Source organism: Coturnix japonica, chromosome 11, assembly GCF_054131305.1.
Source record: "Coturnix japonica strain WE chromosome 11, WE-NBRP24, whole genome shotgun sequence".
Lineage (NCBI taxonomy): Eukaryota > Metazoa > Chordata > Aves > Galliformes > Phasianidae > Coturnix > Coturnix japonica.
The window spans coordinates 26,566,654-26,585,224 of NC_140673.1; the positions used below are offsets into that span (position 1 = coordinate 26,566,654).

At 41.2% G+C, this 18,571-nt stretch overlaps 1 protein-coding gene across 39 annotated transcripts in view; it reads left to right on the plus strand.

Annotated features, from left to right (window-relative positions):
• The window catches only part of NFIA (nuclear factor I A), a 323,759-nt gene that overhangs the window by 261,951 nt on the left and 43,237 nt on the right, over positions 1 to 18,571 (plus strand). For 11 of the 39 annotated variants that reach the window (XM_085511652.1, XM_085511654.1, XM_085511656.1 and 8 more), the window contains one exon: positions 14,560 to 14,688. The exons of 7 other annotated variants lie outside the window; for them this stretch is intronic. In XM_085511652.1, the coding sequence (XP_085367778.1) occupies positions 14,560 to 14,688 (129 nt within the window). Of the gene's footprint in view, positions 1 to 5,100; positions 5,188 to 6,228; positions 6,268 to 14,559; positions 14,689 to 18,571 lie in introns of all 39 variants that reach the window. 21 more of the 39 variants (XM_085511645.1, XM_085511646.1, XM_085511647.1 and 18 more) reach the window with 4 other exon arrangements.

Genomic DNA, 18,571 nt, shown 5'->3' on the forward strand with positions numbered 1-18,571 from the left:
TATTCCTCTAGACCTGTGACCTTGATAACCCCAGAGCTTGTGGCACAAGCACAGCACTACCTCTCAGCTGTTCCCTATTCAGCCACTAGTAAGCAACTTCTTTGGTCTCCAGCTCTGCAAAATCTTCATTCTCTCTGTCTAGTGTGCCTACTGACTACAGCTTTTTATTGAGTTCACTGAGGTCTTGTTAGAGGCAGGCAGGTAATGCACAGCATATCCCACCTCCGCTTGCCCATGCTGCTCTTTCTGGGCCTGCAGCCCTGGTGAGATCATCCCTTCTGCTCTTCTCTTACATCAGTGCTTGATGCTATTTTTAGTGTGATATACACCAAAAAGCAGAACACAAGAGATCCTGTGGCTAAAATTAGCTAGAAAATTATAGGCTGTGTTTTGAAGTTTTGTTCACGGTCTTCATTTGGCTCACTGGGGTTTGCCTCAAGATCTTTGAACTCCAAAGAGCCAATAAGATGAGGTAGTATCTGCATCCTCACATCCAACAGCAGTGCTGAAAAGAGTGGGACAATTTAAATCAGCAAAGGCTGGAGACAAAGTCTTAGGTTCCACCTGTAGGAAGGAAATACCTTGTATTTTAAAAGGAAGGATTTACAGTCAGTGAGATTGGAGAAATTGTAAATGTATGGATTATCTTTCTTCTTACTCAGTGTAACATCCCGTTTTATTACAGCAGCCCACGTTTGTCTCCAGGAGTTTTATCTGTAATGCAGTACGCTAATGCACCACTGTGCTCCAAACAGGAGAAAGCACTTTGGATGTAGTCCAGATTTAACCCTGTCTTAGGGCTTGCCTTTGCTCTGAACTAAAATAGTGACAAAGGAAAGTAAGGCATCATCCTGATTCTTCTCTGAGCTTGGCCAATCCTCAACGCAAGGTGCATGTGTGAAACAAAGGGTGCTGGTTGTTCTCTTTGTAGCTCCTCTGTCTCTCTGGGCCCTTTCAGCTCATACAACCTACATCCCTTTTCCATTCCTCGAGTGCAAACCACTTGGCTGCACAGAATCTGAATGTGCTGTTCAAGAAACTGCTTGGGACTGTCAAAGTAAAGGTTCAACATCTGACATCAAAACCAGTCCTGAAAGCAGTCCTGTAATCCAGGCAGAATTGCCAATTCTGGCCATTTGGAGCTTTTAAAAATTAAAAGATCCCCCAAACAGCTGTATTTCTTATGCAAATCCGTAGCCAAATGGGAACTTGTAGGTAGTAAATAAATGTTTGCCCTCTGTTAAAAAAATGATCATCTAGAAACCCTGTAATTTGTGGGGGGACAAAGAGGGCAAAGCAGCCTTGCAAACAGTCTTTCTCCCATGTCATAAGAACCATTGTGCCTGTTCTCTACTTTTACAGATTTTTTTTTTCTCTTTAATGTTAAGTGGAAAACCCTGAACAAAAACTGGCACTTAATTCAGAGTAAACAGTGGCAGCAACTGAATAGAAACCTGATGTCGAATATACAACCACCCCAGGAAAGTGGGAGTCCATTCCTTTCTTATCTCTTCCAGTTGTTGCCTTCTTAAGTGAGTTGTTCACAAAATCAGCCATTTAAAAATGCACAGAAACATTATTTTTTATGTTGATAGGGTTGCTTTAAAAAGAAATGGTTAAAAATCGATCCGCTGGCCTCTTGGGGAAATGCTGTAATGTTTTTGGCTGTCTCCTAATTTCTGCTGCCAGCGAAAAGTACCATCTGGCTTGTTTAGGGCCTTTTTCCATATCAGGTGCTTCCAAAATTCTCCCCAACCAGAGGATTGTTTCATTGGGTTGCTCTGCCTGCTGAGGCATGTGTCCTGGGCTGGGAATCCTACTGCTTCTGTTCCCTGCCATCTTGCTGATGGTGGTGTGTGTATGTTTGGGCACGGATCTTGCTGCCTCTCTCCCGAGGACATTTGCATCATTGTCAGCTGCACATATTAAATTGATATGCAGGGCTCAGAAACACGTATCCCATCTTTTGTCCCTTTGTTTGGGCAATTGTTGTGGTTTTAATTCTTCTTTGACACCTGGAATATCACAAAGCTGCTGATAATCTGTTGGCTGCTAAGGGGAATGTCATTGATAGAAGGATAATGTGTGTCAGACTTATCTCCAGATAATTGCAGGCACACCCCAAAACCCTTGCAGCTAAGGGAACGAATATCCTAAATCTGCTATTATTTTGGGGGAGAATATGGGGCAGTTGAGAATGGTGTCAGCCATGTATGGGATTTAAGGCCAGTTTTAGTTAACCCCACGTTGCTGTATTGAGTTACATCTAATGGAGGCCAGTTCTGGTGCTACCATTTTGTGGCAGCATGCAGTGATGTACTAAAATGGGGTTGATGTTCTTGGCACCTCCAGGAGTGGAGCTGCCCATGTGCCTTCTGCATGCACATGGAGCATCACACTGAGAGCCTGGCCCTTCAACCTGGGTCCATCTGATAGTGACATCTCCTTCTCAACGGAAAAAGAATCAAAGGATTCCTTGGGTTTTGAATTTGCCATTTAATTTCTGTATATAAATCTACCCCTCAGAGGATTCGGGAGTAGATGGAAAGTATTGTAATAGCTAAGCATACACTTTTGATTTGATCCTGTGGAAGGAAGGTGCGTGTTTTGAGAGGGATCCTGCCCTGAGCTGTCTTGTCCTATTTCTAAAATGATCTGTGCCATACACTGCTGACTTTTCCTGTCCATCCATTAAAAAGCGAATTATGAAGAGTGCTGAGACAAACAGACAGTAGTTTAACCTTGTTAGTAAAAATCAGGTAGCTGATATGTATTGCGAGGATGTTACCTCACAGCCCTTCTTTACAATACAGGGTTCTGAAATTACCTTGTTACTGTATAAACTGCCTTAGCTGTGTGCGTTCTTCCAGAGGTTATTGTTCTCAGTATGTTGGCACAGTCGTGTGACTGTGAGGAGTCAGTTCACGATGCGGTGAATTCCAAATACTTGGGAGATGGCCTTATCTATTTTTCACCAAAGGAATGAAACATTTTTGTTTCTTTCCTCCTAAGGTATTAGAAGTTTCAAAAGGACGTGCTGATATGTAAAGGAAATAATAACTACAGGCTGGGTGGGAAGCAGTACTTCAGAGTACTTTGTTTGCTAGTTTCCCCCCCGATCCTGATGTTTAAAGCATAAGTTAATAACTTAAATTAAGTAAACCCATTTTGTGAAGCACTGAGATACTTGAAGTGTATCAGACATTATTCATTTATTTTCGTGTGAGTGCAATAAAAATTTTACAAGCTGTAATCTTGTTCTTTTAATAGAGAGAAAACTATGCGGAATATGTTGCTTAGAGTATTAGATAAGCTACAGTGTGTTAATCAAATATTTTTGTGATATGAGGGCAGTTGAGAAAACAGTACAATTTTTGCTAATGGCACTGGTAAGTAAACGGATCTATCATTACATTGTCATGAAATGTGACATTGAGCAGAAACACCCTGCCAATCCCTAGAAGATAAGTATTTAATGTAATTAGACAGACACTGTCTCCTTTGTTGAATGTAGCATTAATCACCCAGAGAAGTCCAACTTTATATGAAATGCCTTTTTTTCTGATATGTCTTTGTATTAGAAAGCTACTTGTATGGTTCTATCATGATGATATATTTGAAGAAATGATTGCTGTTCAGTTTTCCTCATGACCGGTCTCTCTGTGCTATGTTCTGTAATGTGTATTTGTTTTATTTAGCCATGTTACGTTCTATAGCCACGATTTGCTTCCAAGTCCAGAAAACTGCATGCATTTGGAGCTGAGCCTCCTTGAAATATCTAATGCGTTCCACTCGTGCAGTCTAAGAGAAGCACAGATAGCTCCCACTCTGTTCTGCAGCTCTTCAAACGTGCTGTTAGCGTAGGTTCGTTGTTATGGCATAAGCAAAATGTTTTTGCCTCCAATGCTAGTTCATAATATCACACACGCATACAGACACACACTAAACTTCTTTCTATGAAATCTCATTGTTAAATTGATGAAAAATGTTGCCCCCTTCCAGAATTCGTTGGCACTACATTTTTCTCTCCTCTGTTGCTTGTCATTTGTGCTGTGAAACGCTGTCTGGTGATGAGCTGGTATCCACTTGAATCGATGCACTGTTGTATCTCCCCACCTCCTCAGTTGTGCAGAGGGCTTTGAAGGGGAAGAAAAGGGTTCAGTCAAAGATGACAGCAGACTTCACCAAGTAACAGGTGGAGGTCAAGTTGGTTTATTTGTTGGGATGAACAGAGCGCAGAGATGAAAAAATCTTCGCCATAATAAGGTTTAGGAAGAAAATGCTGACTAGTCTGAGCTTTGATTCCAGCTGACAGATCCTTTTCTAGTGTTCATTACTTGATTTCACAGTTCAGGCAATTTTAAGAGGCTTAAAATTATATTTCTGCTCTCCTCTATAGAACTTCTCGATCACTTTCTAATTTTTGCTTTAAGAAAAGTTATAGGGGCTCCCTAATAGGTCAGGCGTGCCTTTAGAATCTTACCAAGTCAACATGCCATCAAAAATGAAAGGATAAACCTTTCTTTGGGTCCCCAGTTTTACTGATTTGTTCTATAAATGAAGTAAAAATTGACACATAGATACCAATTCAATCAGAAAAATGAAAACTTTAGAAACTCCCCTGAGAAGTGGGTAGTAAAATAAGAGTGATGCCTGGGAAGTCACCTTTCCTGTCCAGGAGCAGGGGGTTTTGCAAGCAGTGGTAACACCACAAAGGAGGCTGTGCTGCGCCTGTGAGCTGTGCTCCATCCTGAAAGGCGGTCACAGCCACAGCCGGGCAATCAGAGCAGATCGTCCTGACGTTGTGTGCAGTGCTGGGACTGTGCTGACCTGTCGGCATCGTTGCGTATCAGTGCAGCAGCACAAAGGGATTTCAGAGGGCTGAGCTGAAGTATGCAAGGCTCTCCCAGCTCAGCCCCCTGCCCCTTCCCTCTGCTGGCAGCTGGGAGGGGAAGGCAGGCAGGTCTCCCTTCCCACCCTGTCTCTTCTACCACCACCCACTTCCTACCTGCTGAAGTTAGCAGCACAGGAGTATCTTTAGCCATTTGCTAAAATCCTCCCCCTCAGACTTTCTATTACTTCTGCATTCATTCTTTGCAGGAAGAGGAAACTCACTGGTCAAACCCTTGGACACCAGAATAGTTGCATGCAGTTTCCCAGGGAGCCAGATAGCTCTAAAGCTTCCCAGTGAGTGACAGTTTCTCTCTTCTATTCTTCTGAAACATGTGTTTTACACATATACTGGAAAATGTTAATATCAATTTGCAGCCAAATTCTTGTTTTTTTTTTTTTAAAAAAAAAAAAGATATCTCCCAAAGTATATACACTTAGAGCACCTCAGCACACATGTCACTTTTTTACGTAGGAAAAAGTGTTGGATGCTCTTATACACATAACATCATTGGGCTCGAAAGCTGTTAGCTCATTTAGAGTTAGTGGCAAGAACACCGGACTTGCCAGCACCAAACTGTGAAACCTCTCCTGTGTGACGGGTAGAAATCTCATGGGGGTAGGGATCCAAAAGGGGGAGGCGGGGGGTGTAAATCTGTGCATTTGGATTTGAGTATCTTCACTGCCATGGTATCAACTTTGTCTTAGAAGTCCTTGAATTACAAATCCTTGGAGGCTGGGAGAGAGTTTTGGAGAATTATCACTGTGTGCTTTCCCTGGTCTCTTCCTCTTTCCTTGGCATCCATTAATTACCGCTGTCAGAGAGAGGATGGCGGGCTAGGTGGATCCCTGTAATCTGATTTGGCATGGCTATTTTTCTGTGTTCCTAAGCTCATGAGATCAAGTTATGTAGGATTATTTCATAATGCCAGAGCAGCAGTTTCTGAGGTTCAACAAAGCTATCTAGCAAAGTGTCTATTAAAGAAAAATCCTGTCCCATACTGTAGCTTTCTTGGTCCAGTGAAGCAGCATCCTCATGCATACAAATCTTGTAAAGTTACTTCTGATAGCTCCCTCTGTCCCTTCATTTTTGTAAGCTAAAGTGCCATTTTCCTTTTTACAGCTTAATTGAGCCTAAATGCACCCATTTTCTACAATGTGGTATTTCGGTAATTTTACTATTTGCTCGTAAGTTTTCCCTTAAGCAAAAGGAAAGCTTTCTCTTTATCACTTCACTGGGCCAAGATTTCACACAGTATCCTGCTTGCTACAAAATATGATAGTGTTCTCTCTCACCTTGTTTCTTTTTTCTTCTTTTACTTTCTTTTATAAAATTAGGATATCTAAGAAACCCCGAACACCGTGGAGCACTACATGGTGGGTGTGCCTATTCAAACAATGCCAATGCTCTTGTTCTGGGTGCACAGACATTGGGGTGGTTGGGGGGTGTGCCAGCTGTCCTTCTTGTTTGGGTTCTCTGGTGGAGGAGAGCACTTTGCCAGAAGGACAGCCCGGAGAGAGCCTGGATGTGTTACCTCTGCCCTTTCCATGCCTGTTTCCATGAACCTGTAGGGACTGTTTCCCGTTGAGCCCTCTGCCTCTCTGTCAGACGTGTTTTCAGCTGCTCAGTGGATATAGAGGTGATGAGAAAAACTCATGAGCAGCTCCTCTGGAAGTGAAGCCAAAGCCACCCTGCTGCGCCCTCGCCTCCTCGGCCATAGGAACATTTCAGTTTTTTCCAGAGGGGCTTTTTGTTCCTCCTAGAATCCTGAAGCTATTGGGGATGCAGAAAAATGAGGCTGATTTTTGCCTGTCTGATATCACCTGTGTGAGATCTGACTTGTTGGAAAGCTGTTAAGTTTGTGCTGAGCAGGAGCTGCTGGGGCTTGCTGGGGAGTTGCTGGTGGTGGCCCTACAGTGCTGTTGCAGGAGGCACACACCAGCCTACATCAGCTATGGGCACCTTCCAGTGAAAGCACAGCAGCTCTATTTCAGCTCCAAACGAGTTCTTGTGTTATGGAGCGATGAGATGACTGTTCAGCCCTATGACTGTCAAACCTGGGCAGCTGTATCATAAAAACACCCAAAGCCACTGCATAGCAATACATAACAGTTCCATGAGTACGCTCTTGACCTGTCAAATTGTAAATCCATTTCAGCTTGGAATGATACATGAATTCAGTTTGCAACTCTTTCGTTCTTAGGAATAATGTGTAGACTCTTCACCTATACACAATTTGAGATCAGGTGACTTGACAGTGCATGTTAAATCATCTGAGTTATTTTCAGTCCTGTCCACAGCCCTTTTATTAATTAAAACATATGTTCAATGGCTGTGTGTACCGATTAAGTTCAAAACCAATATTAGCACCAAACTTAGTCCTGTCATCGTAAAAGTCATTTCAGAACATTACCATGCAGTAACTGAGGTCACAAGTCTGAAAAATCTGCATATTTACCCATCTCCATCTCATGCCTTTGGCATTTAGTAGCCATCATGGTTATATATAGCCTGGATAGCCGATGATCTTTTGATGGCATGCAAACATTGAGCAAAGGATTTTGGAGGGGGAGAGGAAAAAAAAAAAGAAACAACAAAATTTGACTCAATCCTCTATGCTTACTAAAATTCCCTTTAGCATCACTTGCAATTTAGAATCCATATGCATCTCAGGAAGATATAGTTGAAACATAAATCTATTCTGGGTCTTTTACTTGCAAAAATATCATACCTCAGCTATAATCATATGCAAAGACTTTTTAGAGGGCTTTGTAAATGCCATCCAAATTTACGATGGAATTTTTTTTGCCTAACAGCTATAGATGTTCCATCCCCAAAGCACCCACATAAAGGTATATTCTCCTATGGATGGCTGCAGTTTGTCCCCGCTGCTATATCTAATCTGCCAAGTACACTGAAAAAGTCTCAGACAGCATTTGAAATGAAACAAATGGAATCATGACTTTTAAATGACATCATGAAGTTTAAAGACATCATTAGGAAACAGTTTTTTGTTCTTATTGGTGTATGTATTTACAAAATGGAAACAAAGTAGAAATTAGAGGGAGAAGCCAACTGTTACCTTGCTGCTTATTATGCTTCTCACTAAAATTTTCAAATTTAAAACTGATGAAGTTTTATTTTGAAGTTAGTCAAACATTTGGTAACAGTTTATTAGTTATTTAAAGGGTCCCTTGGATGGCAAGGCAAGGATGGAGGCTCACTTACAACACCAAAAGCAATCCAGATGATGCTGTGAACACAGGTACAGGCAGATAAGATAATACGCTCTATGGGGACACTGCACCAAAGTACTTAGGGTAGAATTTAATGGGCAGGAGGTTTAAAATAATGATGAATGTTGCATCACGCAGTTTCACGTTCTGTAGACAGGATTTATCACTGGTAAAACTGACACTTCTCCTTTGTAAATGGAGGAGTGCTCATTTACAGAGTAGAAATATCGCCCTTCTTTATCCTAAGTGGCATCAGAATCCCGATTCTAACTTGAATAATCATTTTTGGCTAAAAATTGCTGAGGAATCCAAAAGCATTTAAAGCCTAAAGCCATTGAATTCATTTAATGCGCCTTTGGCACCTCTCTCTCTTAGTCCTTTTTGAACATTCTGGTCCTCATTTTAATCAATCTCTTTTTATTAAGTTCTTTGGCTCATTTACTTGTACGTGCATTTGCTTTATTTTATTTGGAACGTTTCTTTTGTAGCGTCTTGAAAAAGAGTTGTGACATTTCTTTTGGATAGCTTCTTAAGTATCTGGCAGTCACCTATGATACGATGTTGATGGGTATGGATAGATTAGCTCTGTTTTCCTGATATCTGTCAGATGTCGAGTTCTGAGGAAACTGGTTGTGTGTGTTGCTGATGCATATGCAGTAGTTTGATAAGTGGATAGATGGGAGCTTTCATTTTACTTCTGTACAATCATTGTTCATTAAGCTGGGTTTTGCTTTGTGAAGTGAGGTGCTCACTGGCAGGTGGTTAATCAGTGATCACGGTAACTCAGAGTGTGACCAGAGGAGCAAGCACACGTTCAAAACATAGAAACTAAAGAGCACTTTATTAGAATAAGTGAGTTTCTATCAGCACTGTATTTTTCACATACTGGAGCAACTAATACAGTAAACTGATGGATGGCAGCTAGTGTGACTGTAGCTCAGCTGAAGACAAAGCTCGCTCAGCAATAAGTAGAACAGATTTGCTATGACTGACAGTAGCATAGCCATCCAAAGTTCAAGAAACTTGAAATTAAGGCTTCCCTAGGAAAAAGGAAAAAAAGAGAAAAAAAAAAAAAGAAAAAAAAGAAAAAGAAAAAAAAAGGAAAAAGGAAAAAAAAAGAAAAAAAAAGAAAAAAGAAAAAGCAGCCAATCAGCATTTCTGTTGATACTTATTTCAGATACGGATGGAATAATTTTTGTGGAAGGACGAAAATTCCTTGGAAAATTCTTCCCTCGTATCAGCTTTTTCTTCAACAGCCAACTTGTCTTTATGCATCATCTCTTTGTTCTGCATGTTGTTGAGTTCGTGGTCCACCTGGTGATATCTGAGCTTCTGTGATTCCTTTTTATAGTGTCCCTTGAGAATGAAGATCTAAGTCACACTTCATAGCTTTTGTTGTTTCTGAATCTTCATCAAGAGTCTAGTGGCAGGGAACTGCTGGGAGTATTGGGGTAATTATCTAACAGTCGTCTTTGGAGGTGAATATTAGCTGGTCAGTGTGACTGACTTGATATGGAGTTATTGTTTAAGATGTGTATGGTCAGAATTATCTTAGTAATTAACAAGCAAAATTGGATGAACGTATAGATACAGAGCTGTAGATTTGGAGAAGAGGGGAATTTTTCTCTTATATGAATATGTTCACTTCATCAAAGTTACTCGTCATTTCAGTACCTCCGTTAATAAGGTGCCTAGCTGTATGGGAAGTAGGTTAATAGGTACTTGTTTGCTCTGGGAAGGATTGGTGCATTCAATTCTCACACATCATTTTCCAATCCATTAAAATATATATCAGCCTCATGCATGAAAATTTGAAGATCTTAAGCTGTACTCAAGGAAGACTCTTATGTGGTACATCTCTAGTACTGGCAGACATAAGGAGATAGAGGAATTAAACAAACCACAATGCTCCCGTGCCCCTTAGAAGATGAGGAACATGGAGTATTCCTGGGCACTCACTGATTAAACTTGGGCTGGAGGTTTGCGAAGTGCAGAGTTTTGGAAAGTCTTACTGCGGGACTTCAACATCCGTGCAATGGCTCCAGTAACCAGAGTCTCTCAAGGACAAGGACCCCATTTACGCTTGCATTATGCATTGAGCAAAAGGGTGTGATGCATGACGTGGAATGAACAAAATAACTTGTGTGTTTAGGGAAATGCCAAATTAATGAAAATTCAGAAAGCTCTAATGTTGAAAAGGCACTCAAATTCCTTGATAGAAATATAATGCTGCTAACAGTTTCAAGATTATTGTTGTCTGAATTTTCTGCTTATTGTGTACGGCAATTAAAATTCTTTTCAACTGAAAAACCAATGTCAAATTAATATTTCCTTGTGGAAAAAAATACGAAAGTATACATCTTGTTCCATTTAGCACCATCAGGGTCTTTGGTCTGGCTCCCTCTGTCCATTGACAAAAACCGATTCATGTTAATGGGAGCAGGCTAAGACTGTATATGTTTGGCATATATGTACTTATACAACCGCATGAATTCAGTGAGCTATGGAAACACCCACTCAGACTTCCATCTGTGTTTCGTGCCACATATCCCCTTATTTTCTTTTTATTTAGCAATTAACTTTTCCACTTATTCTGTAGTTAAAAGCTGCCATAAGATGAAAACAGACTAATTCTGATTTTCGTCTCTTCATCTCAAAAATAACATTGAGGAGAGTCAGACCTGGATTGTGAAACTACGTTACCCAACCAAGCCAGGTGTGACTGTGATTTGGACAACAGTTCTGTGCACAGACCAGTAAGGAACACTTGAAAACCCCACCTGGGTCACCCAGCCGTTGTGTTCTGGCTGTTCTTGTTTATTCCTTACTCAGAGCAGATGGATAGAAAGAGGCAGGGAATGGGGAGGATCCTTGGCTCCATTCCCTATTCACCGGCCAGCACAGCTGAGATGGGCTGGGGATAGAGTAATTTGTTGCTGCCCCGCACTAGGGAGGAAGCAGAGGAGAGCTGGGCCTCCCAGGTGTCCTTAAGGGTTGGCACCACCACGTGGAGTGCTGAAACCTGGTCTTCCATGCTGTGGTCCCCAGTATTTGCCAGCTTACGGGAACAATGCTGAGGAAAGCGGTGCAAGGCAGCAGCATCCTCCCTGGGCTCTGCCCTTGGTAGCTCCAGCTTTAACTTTTTAATTTCCTGCATCCCTGAGCAACACAGGAGGGGAAGCTGAGGGCTGCGGACCACTAAATGTGTTAAAACTCATTAGGTATGAAACAGAAGACCTTTAAAACTAGCCGAGAGTCTCATACATGGGTGCCAAAAATTAAACACCTAATCCTATCTTTAGTCATTTAGTTCCTGCCTCACAGTTGTTAATATACAACATGCAATCTCATAGGTGGCCTGATTTCCATAGGCACCGGGCACCTACAAAGCTAACTGAAGTGTTGAGATTGCTTACCTAAGAGCGAGAGCTGGAGAATCAGATTTAAATTTTTCTGGGTGATTAAACCTGAGTTCGCTCACTTTTGCTCTCAGCTCCTGAAAGGAGCTTCAATAGAATGACCAGCGTTGTAACATATGGCTCAGCGAGGGGAGAAAAAAAGAAAATGAGTATTAGAAATGGATGGACTAAAGAATACGCAGGATATATCAGGCACATTAACCAAACATATGGTGCTAAATGAGATATTTTTTTAAAATTGCAAAAAAAATTGACATTCCTGGCAGTTTCAAGGATAATGTGACATGGCTGTGATAAATTTAGAAGAATGGGACATATTTTGGCTTGTTCTTGGAAACCTTTCTCTTGCATGCCGACTGTATTTCTTCTTTTATTAACCCATTCAGAGAATGTTTGAATTTTGCTGCTAGAGCACCATGCTAGCGCAACGTAGAATGTGAATGATGCTAATTGCTTTGCACTGCCTAACTTTCTGTCATACCCTCCCCTCTTAAAGGACAAAACATGCTTTGGAAATGAGCTGGCAAGCTCAACTTCTTCTTTCTCTTGGTCAATATTAAGTGATGTAATTAAGCTCCTGTTTGCATATTCTTCTGAACTAGGAAGCAGCCATTTTTTTTCTTGAGATCTGATGGATATGATCACTCACGATAAAATGTGTCATTACAAACCTCAAACAAAATGAAAACATGATAGAGTTGGCCTGTTCCAAAGCAACACATTTCAGAATATCCTGAAATTAAAAAGAAAAAAAAAAAAAAAGCAACAGTAGTAATGATGGCAATCAGAACGATGATAACAAACAAATGTAAGAAAAGAAGGAACCAATAATCAGTGCTTCAGTTTGTATGTCTACTCAATTTCACAATGTAGTGTTACATCAAAACCTCTATTTTCCAATGACAGCATCTGTTCCAACCCTACAGAAGCCCTTCCTGGATGAACGCAGCCCTGCTCAGCACTGCCGTGCTTCAAGGTCATCCACCACCACTGTTGTGGTGCCAGTGTTTGGATGCATCCACATAAACGTGCTGCAGCTTTTGGCTGCATCTCCCTGCCCCTTCCCCAGGCAGTGGTTCAGATGCAGGCAGGTTTTTAGTGCAGTAGCCCAGCTCCTCCAGCACCAGGAGCACAAATATTGCCACTGCCCCTTGATTCTGTGCTTAGGGCTGGGGTGACACCTGTTCACTTTTTTCCTCCCCAGTTCCTCCATTGTAAGGACATCAGGGTCAACATCACCCTGATCTCTTTTGAGTGTCCTTGTCCTGGATGTGGACGCTCAAAGAAAGAGCAGCCACAAAGTTAAATCCCAACGTGCCATGTGAGCAGAAATCCAGCAGGCTGTAAAGAAATATGTCACTGAAGATAGCTTAGCTCAGCCTCCTTTTCTCACTTACCCCAAACTGAACCAACTCTCTTGCTTGTGTCCCTACCCAAAATCTTTGAGAGCAATGTGAAAGGAACCAACCCGGCATTTTTCTTATCTCTGTCCATTCCAAACTCTTATTTTTAAAAGATTAGATGTGTAACTTCTCTTAGTATGAGGAAACAACCCTCACAACAGCAAATCCCCGTAGCAAACAGTTTCAAGACAGAAAGCTGTAATTACAGCACTGGAGCTCTAACCACTCCTTTACTATTTAACTTGATGAAATATAAACTGCAAACCCTCACTGAAACCATTAAGACCCCAGCAGAGCAGTGTATAAAGAACAAGAAGGCTTCTGCTTATTGCAATCAACATCCAAGGGACTATAAAGCTAGTGTTATTAAATATAAAGTTAATGATATTGTCCAGAGATAACATTGTCCAGACCTTTCTCTTCCATTTTTAATAATTACATTCTGTAAAATACAGAGTAGGTTGAATGGCTTTGCTGGTGGAAGTTCAACTTCCATGTTATCTTAGTTTTTGCTTGCTAACCTGAAACCCCAACAACTCTGCAACTTTGTTTTGCTAAATCCTTATGGATATGCAAAATGTGTGATGTACTGCATGTATCGGAAATTATCTATTTTCAGAGTACATGCAGATAATCAGGATATCCATATGCCTCTACATCTATAAAAATCAAGTTAATAATATGGACACACGTCTTCATCTATCTGCTGCAACATTATTTTATCTAAGCATAAATCACACTTAAAAAAAAAAAAAAAGAAAAGAAAAAAAGAAAGAAAGAAAAAAAAAGCCCTGATTTGAGAGCCTGTATATTTGTTCCATTAATTTCTTTGGAACCACGTGGAAGCCAAAAGGGCCTCAAGATTGGTAGCATATCAGCAGAAGTTGATCTCAGGAAATGTAACAAAACAGTCAGAGCTGCACTGTGCCATTTCTGCCTGTCCACGGGAGAGGTTTCACCCACTGGCAGCTTAACTTTACCTTTCTTTGGAAGCCTTTGATATAGCTCAAGGGCATTATAACAGCTGAAATAATTCCACTGTGGCTTCTAATATCAAGACACAAATACCATTCACCCTTTAAAAATTTTTGAAAGCAAAAGGGAACCACATAAATATATTACTTTCAAATACCTTTGAAGTCAGTGGAGTAAGGAAGGGCAGGGTTTGGACTCGGAAAACTTCATTCTGAAGTCGTGCCTTGAGTCTTGAAGCACGTTTAAAAGATCCATTTGCCATAATCTACTGAACCAGTAAGTGAAAGACAGAACTCATAAAAAGCCTGTAAAAATCCAAATGCTCCAGCTATTACAGATTTCTAAAAATAAAGCAGAGTAGGTTTCAGTAGCAATAATAAGCTGCATCTTATCCATATTTCAGATTTAGAAGAAAAATATGGCTGCCTTCTAGTACTCATTGCTCACAGCAAACCATGGCCACTTCTGCCTCAAAAAAGCCCATAAATAAAAGTGAGCTTTCAGCTTGCTGTTGTATTCAATTTCGTTTGTCCTTTAAGTTTATCTAGCTGCTTCTGCACCCACTTTCACAATGCATAGGCTGTCGTTCCATGACCTAGCATTATTAAATTGCACTTATCAATCATTCTTGCCAGGAATGCCATCGCCAACTGCATTAAAGAAGTCAGAGAAGTCTGGTTTCAGCAGTCCCTCGCCTTCGCAGACCTCCTCCCTTGGAACGGCTTTCACACAGCACCATCGACCTGTCATTACAGGACCCAGAGGTGAGGCTTAACCCAAGAGCCCCCAGGCAGCTTAAACATTAGCCACAGCACCCGGCGTCCCAGTGCTTTGCCACGGAAAGTCATCGCCACGTGTGACACACTCAGAGCCAGGCTGTGCTTCCAAAGCTCCAGAACCTGGAGGTTGTCGTTGTCGAGGCTCGTGTTTGGTTTTTGTGAGGCTGAGATGTTTGGTACAACTCCTGATAACAGTTCAGCAGTTGCAAAGGTGGAAATGCAGGTTTCTGAAGTCAGTTCAGGTTTTTATTTGAAGAGGGTGGGGAATAGGAGAAAATATATTAGGTAGAGTATCTTATGCTTGTGTCAGTGCATAGCTGCTTGAGATAGGGACACATCAGTCACTTCTGGGCCATGCCAATCTTCCAACATTCTCACTTGGTTGCTACAAGTCATTCGGTGCTCGCGTTGTTGGTGTCGGTGTACTGAAGAGCTACCTTGGTGGTGGACTGCTTTGAAGTTGGTTTCTGCAAAGCTTTGGCTGGTTTTCTTCATAGTCCTATTCTGTCTGGCTTTTCAAGTAACAGAAGTGTCCTCTGGGTCTAGATGTGCTTATACATTTTTGTTAGAAAGGTGCACTTGAATTAACATAGCAAACAAAATGTGGTACTCAGTTCACATTTGAAAAGGAAGACGCTTGGTCGTAGTAACATACAAAAAAATGAATGAATCTTCTTACAAACCTCTTTGGAAGATGTAAAAGTAGATGTGAATGGCTGTGGCGTGTTTCTTTCTGATATGGAATTTTGTCTCATTTAGAGGAGATTAAGGAATTGGTCGAACAGTGGAGCATAAAAAGATGCATTAGCAATTCCTGCTAGAAATTGTTTTGAAATGTCTGCTTGGTGTACGTATGCTTTTACTGAGGGCAACATAAACCACAAGTAGCCTCTTTGTGCAGTGTCAGGTGATGTGGTGTAAAGTAGTAGCACTACACTAAGTTGAAGTGAGGTCAGAATTGCACCTCATGGTCATTTGGACTTTACTAAATCTACTTAATACAGTTTGATTTATTGTAGTTAATCCCATAAAAATTAATTATCTTGAGAGAGACACACCTAGACCCTCAGAAGGTATTTAGGCACCCAAGACCTATGCAGATTTCCCGTGGAATGTGGATCTGAGCTATCTGGCAAATATATCAACTTTTAAGAGCCTTGATAATTGGCGATATAAGAATGAATAATATGAATGTTCCATTAACGTTATTTTCAGTGCACATCGGATGCTGCTGAATTCCTCTCTTTTAGAAGCTCAGCCTTTTAGATTTGAATTGTTGATTGATTAGTTAATAGGTCCTTTCTGTATTTAGCTGTGTTTTACCTCAGTCATTTTTCAGATCATTAAATGCCTTTGCTCCTATTTAGACTCTCTGTTTTGGATTTTTGTGTGGTTTAGAGAGGAGTCTTGTCACTAGTGAGGTCTTATTTAAGGCTCATCCATGGTCTGTTTTCACAAGACTTTCTGTGCACCTGGGGATACCCATCAGCTCTGTGAGAAGAACTTCTAAGACTGCCAGAATTTGAAAGAGTGGATACAGTGATTCTTTCTGACAAATTCAGTTTGCTTGGAAGGAGATGTCTCCATAGACAAGTAACATCTTTTCTAATGATCACTCTTCCTAATAGGTTAATCAAAAACGGTCTTCTGCAGCATCAGTTGGGAGTATCCTCTTCTGTTTCATACTTGTTTACAAACAGAAATCTTCACAGCTTTCAGGAAAAATCCCTCTGAATCTGAATTCTTTCAGTGTCATCATCCTAGAAGTCTTCTTCCAGACCTCATTCTTTGTTCTTTGCTGGACGTGTCTCTTCAGTATTGTTCCTCCACAGAACATCGGCTGTGTTTGCTTCGCTTCTACCACAATCATTCTGTTAGTACATGGTAATATGCTGAGATGGATTATTTTCTGCAAATCCAGCTTTGTTCTTTATCCAATTCCCTTCAGTGTACTTTAGGACAGTAAGCAAAAGAGAGAAGCTTTTCAGGTATGAAAAGTGGCAACATAAGGAGCGTAATGCAATCATATAAGAGGATATCATCTTTGAGCAATTCACATCCACCATCAGTTATTGAAACTTGTAGATTTTACAGTAATGATAGGAATAATGTAGTACACATATGTTGCCTCCTCTTTGGCTACGTATGCATTATGTAAGTGGCTGATGACAGGTCATTCTGCGTGGTCTTCAGGAAGATAAAAGCTGGATTTAATCCTCATTCTGTAGAGACTCTCTGCATGTCAGAGAAAGTCATGAATAAGTGGGTCACCATCAGAGTAAGCTCCTCAGTCAACTGAATGACTATGAGAAGGTTCAGTCTTCTTCTGGTGTTTATCTGTGCAAGTTTATCACTTGGATGTGTATATGAGATGCATGATCAGTTTAGATGGCAGTGAAGAAGCTGTAGACTATTCATGGCAGGTGTTGTCATTGACAACCACTGATTTGTAACTTCTTGGGAATATTCCTGAATCTTTTACATGCTTCCAAACATTTTGTAGATCACAGTGCACATCCTAACACTGGGGATATCCCAGGATCCTGGAGTGCCCTTCCCAGTGATCCACAAATGAGCCACTTTGGGAAATAATTGCAAAAGGTGTAGATCATTAAGAGGATTTCTTTGCTGTAAAATGCTCCATTCAATGAACCAACTGGAAAACCTCTGTTCTCGTGAAATTGTCTGTGCTGCACTGTGTTGTGGAAGGCTGTACACTAGTTTCCTATCTGCACTGGTGCTGCTGCCAGTACTCAGCCCAGCTGGGCAGTAGCCAGCAGAGAGGATCTGAGCTGGCTGACCATAGGACCAGATGTGCAGTGAGTGCTGGCGCATGGATGCCAATGCTTCAGTGACTCCTCAGTAGTTCCAACAGATGGTGGTAAGATCCAAGTTTCTTTGGTGCTAAGCTAGCAAAGTGATTCATGGAGCCTCACTTGATGATGGCAGTTTTTTGGGCATGACTCTATGAATGCGCCATATGTCTTCTCTGGACCAGCATGGTTAGGATTCAGTGCCTGGCAGATGGTAAATTGATCACCTATAGGGTGGCTTTAGCACTGCTATCAGTTTTAGAACGTATTTCAAAGCCCTGAAAATTCGAGCAGATAGATCTCTTTCTCCTACACAGTGTACTTCTGATACCTTCAAGATAGATGATCTGGTGGCCGGTGTTTCTCTCCACAGTATTCCAGTACTGCAAAGCCATCATCTGCTGCTGGCCTCACACAAAGTTTAGCAGCACTGGCCTCAGCCTGCTTGAAATCTTTAGCAGACAGTGAAGTACTTAAAATACTATGGGTGACAGCAGTATTTACAAAAGTGACTTCCCTGCATTGCTACTTACACTCTAGTTACTTTGTATCTGGAGCTGGCTGAAACATTAAATTAACCACGATCTTGTAAATCTGGTATATACAGCAGCCTGTGCTCTGGAGCATTCATGCATTTCCACAGAGTATGACAACACAGACACTGCAAGCCAAAAAGCGAGGAAGAAAAGGCAAAGAAAGAAAAAAATAAGATTGAGATGGTGTATTAGGAAGATAAATGAAGGAGAAACACAGTTACAAGACAAGAAATTCAGCAGAAAGGGAAAACCCAAGTAATTGGGTGTGTGAGCAGAAAGAGAAGAAGGGATGGAAGTCAACTAGTGGAGTGGTTCCCTATTACAGTAATCTCCTCCATAGTAAGCATAACCACTGAGATTTCTATCAGGATGAGATCTACCAGGGAAATTGGCAGGTTGGTGCTCTCTGTTAGTTCCTAAGTGTCAGAAACTTGTCAAAAATCGGGGAGGACGTTGTGCCCTTCTTTGTCAAAATTGGTCACCAAAATATCAGTAGCTGTTAGCTGTCCTGTCAGGCAA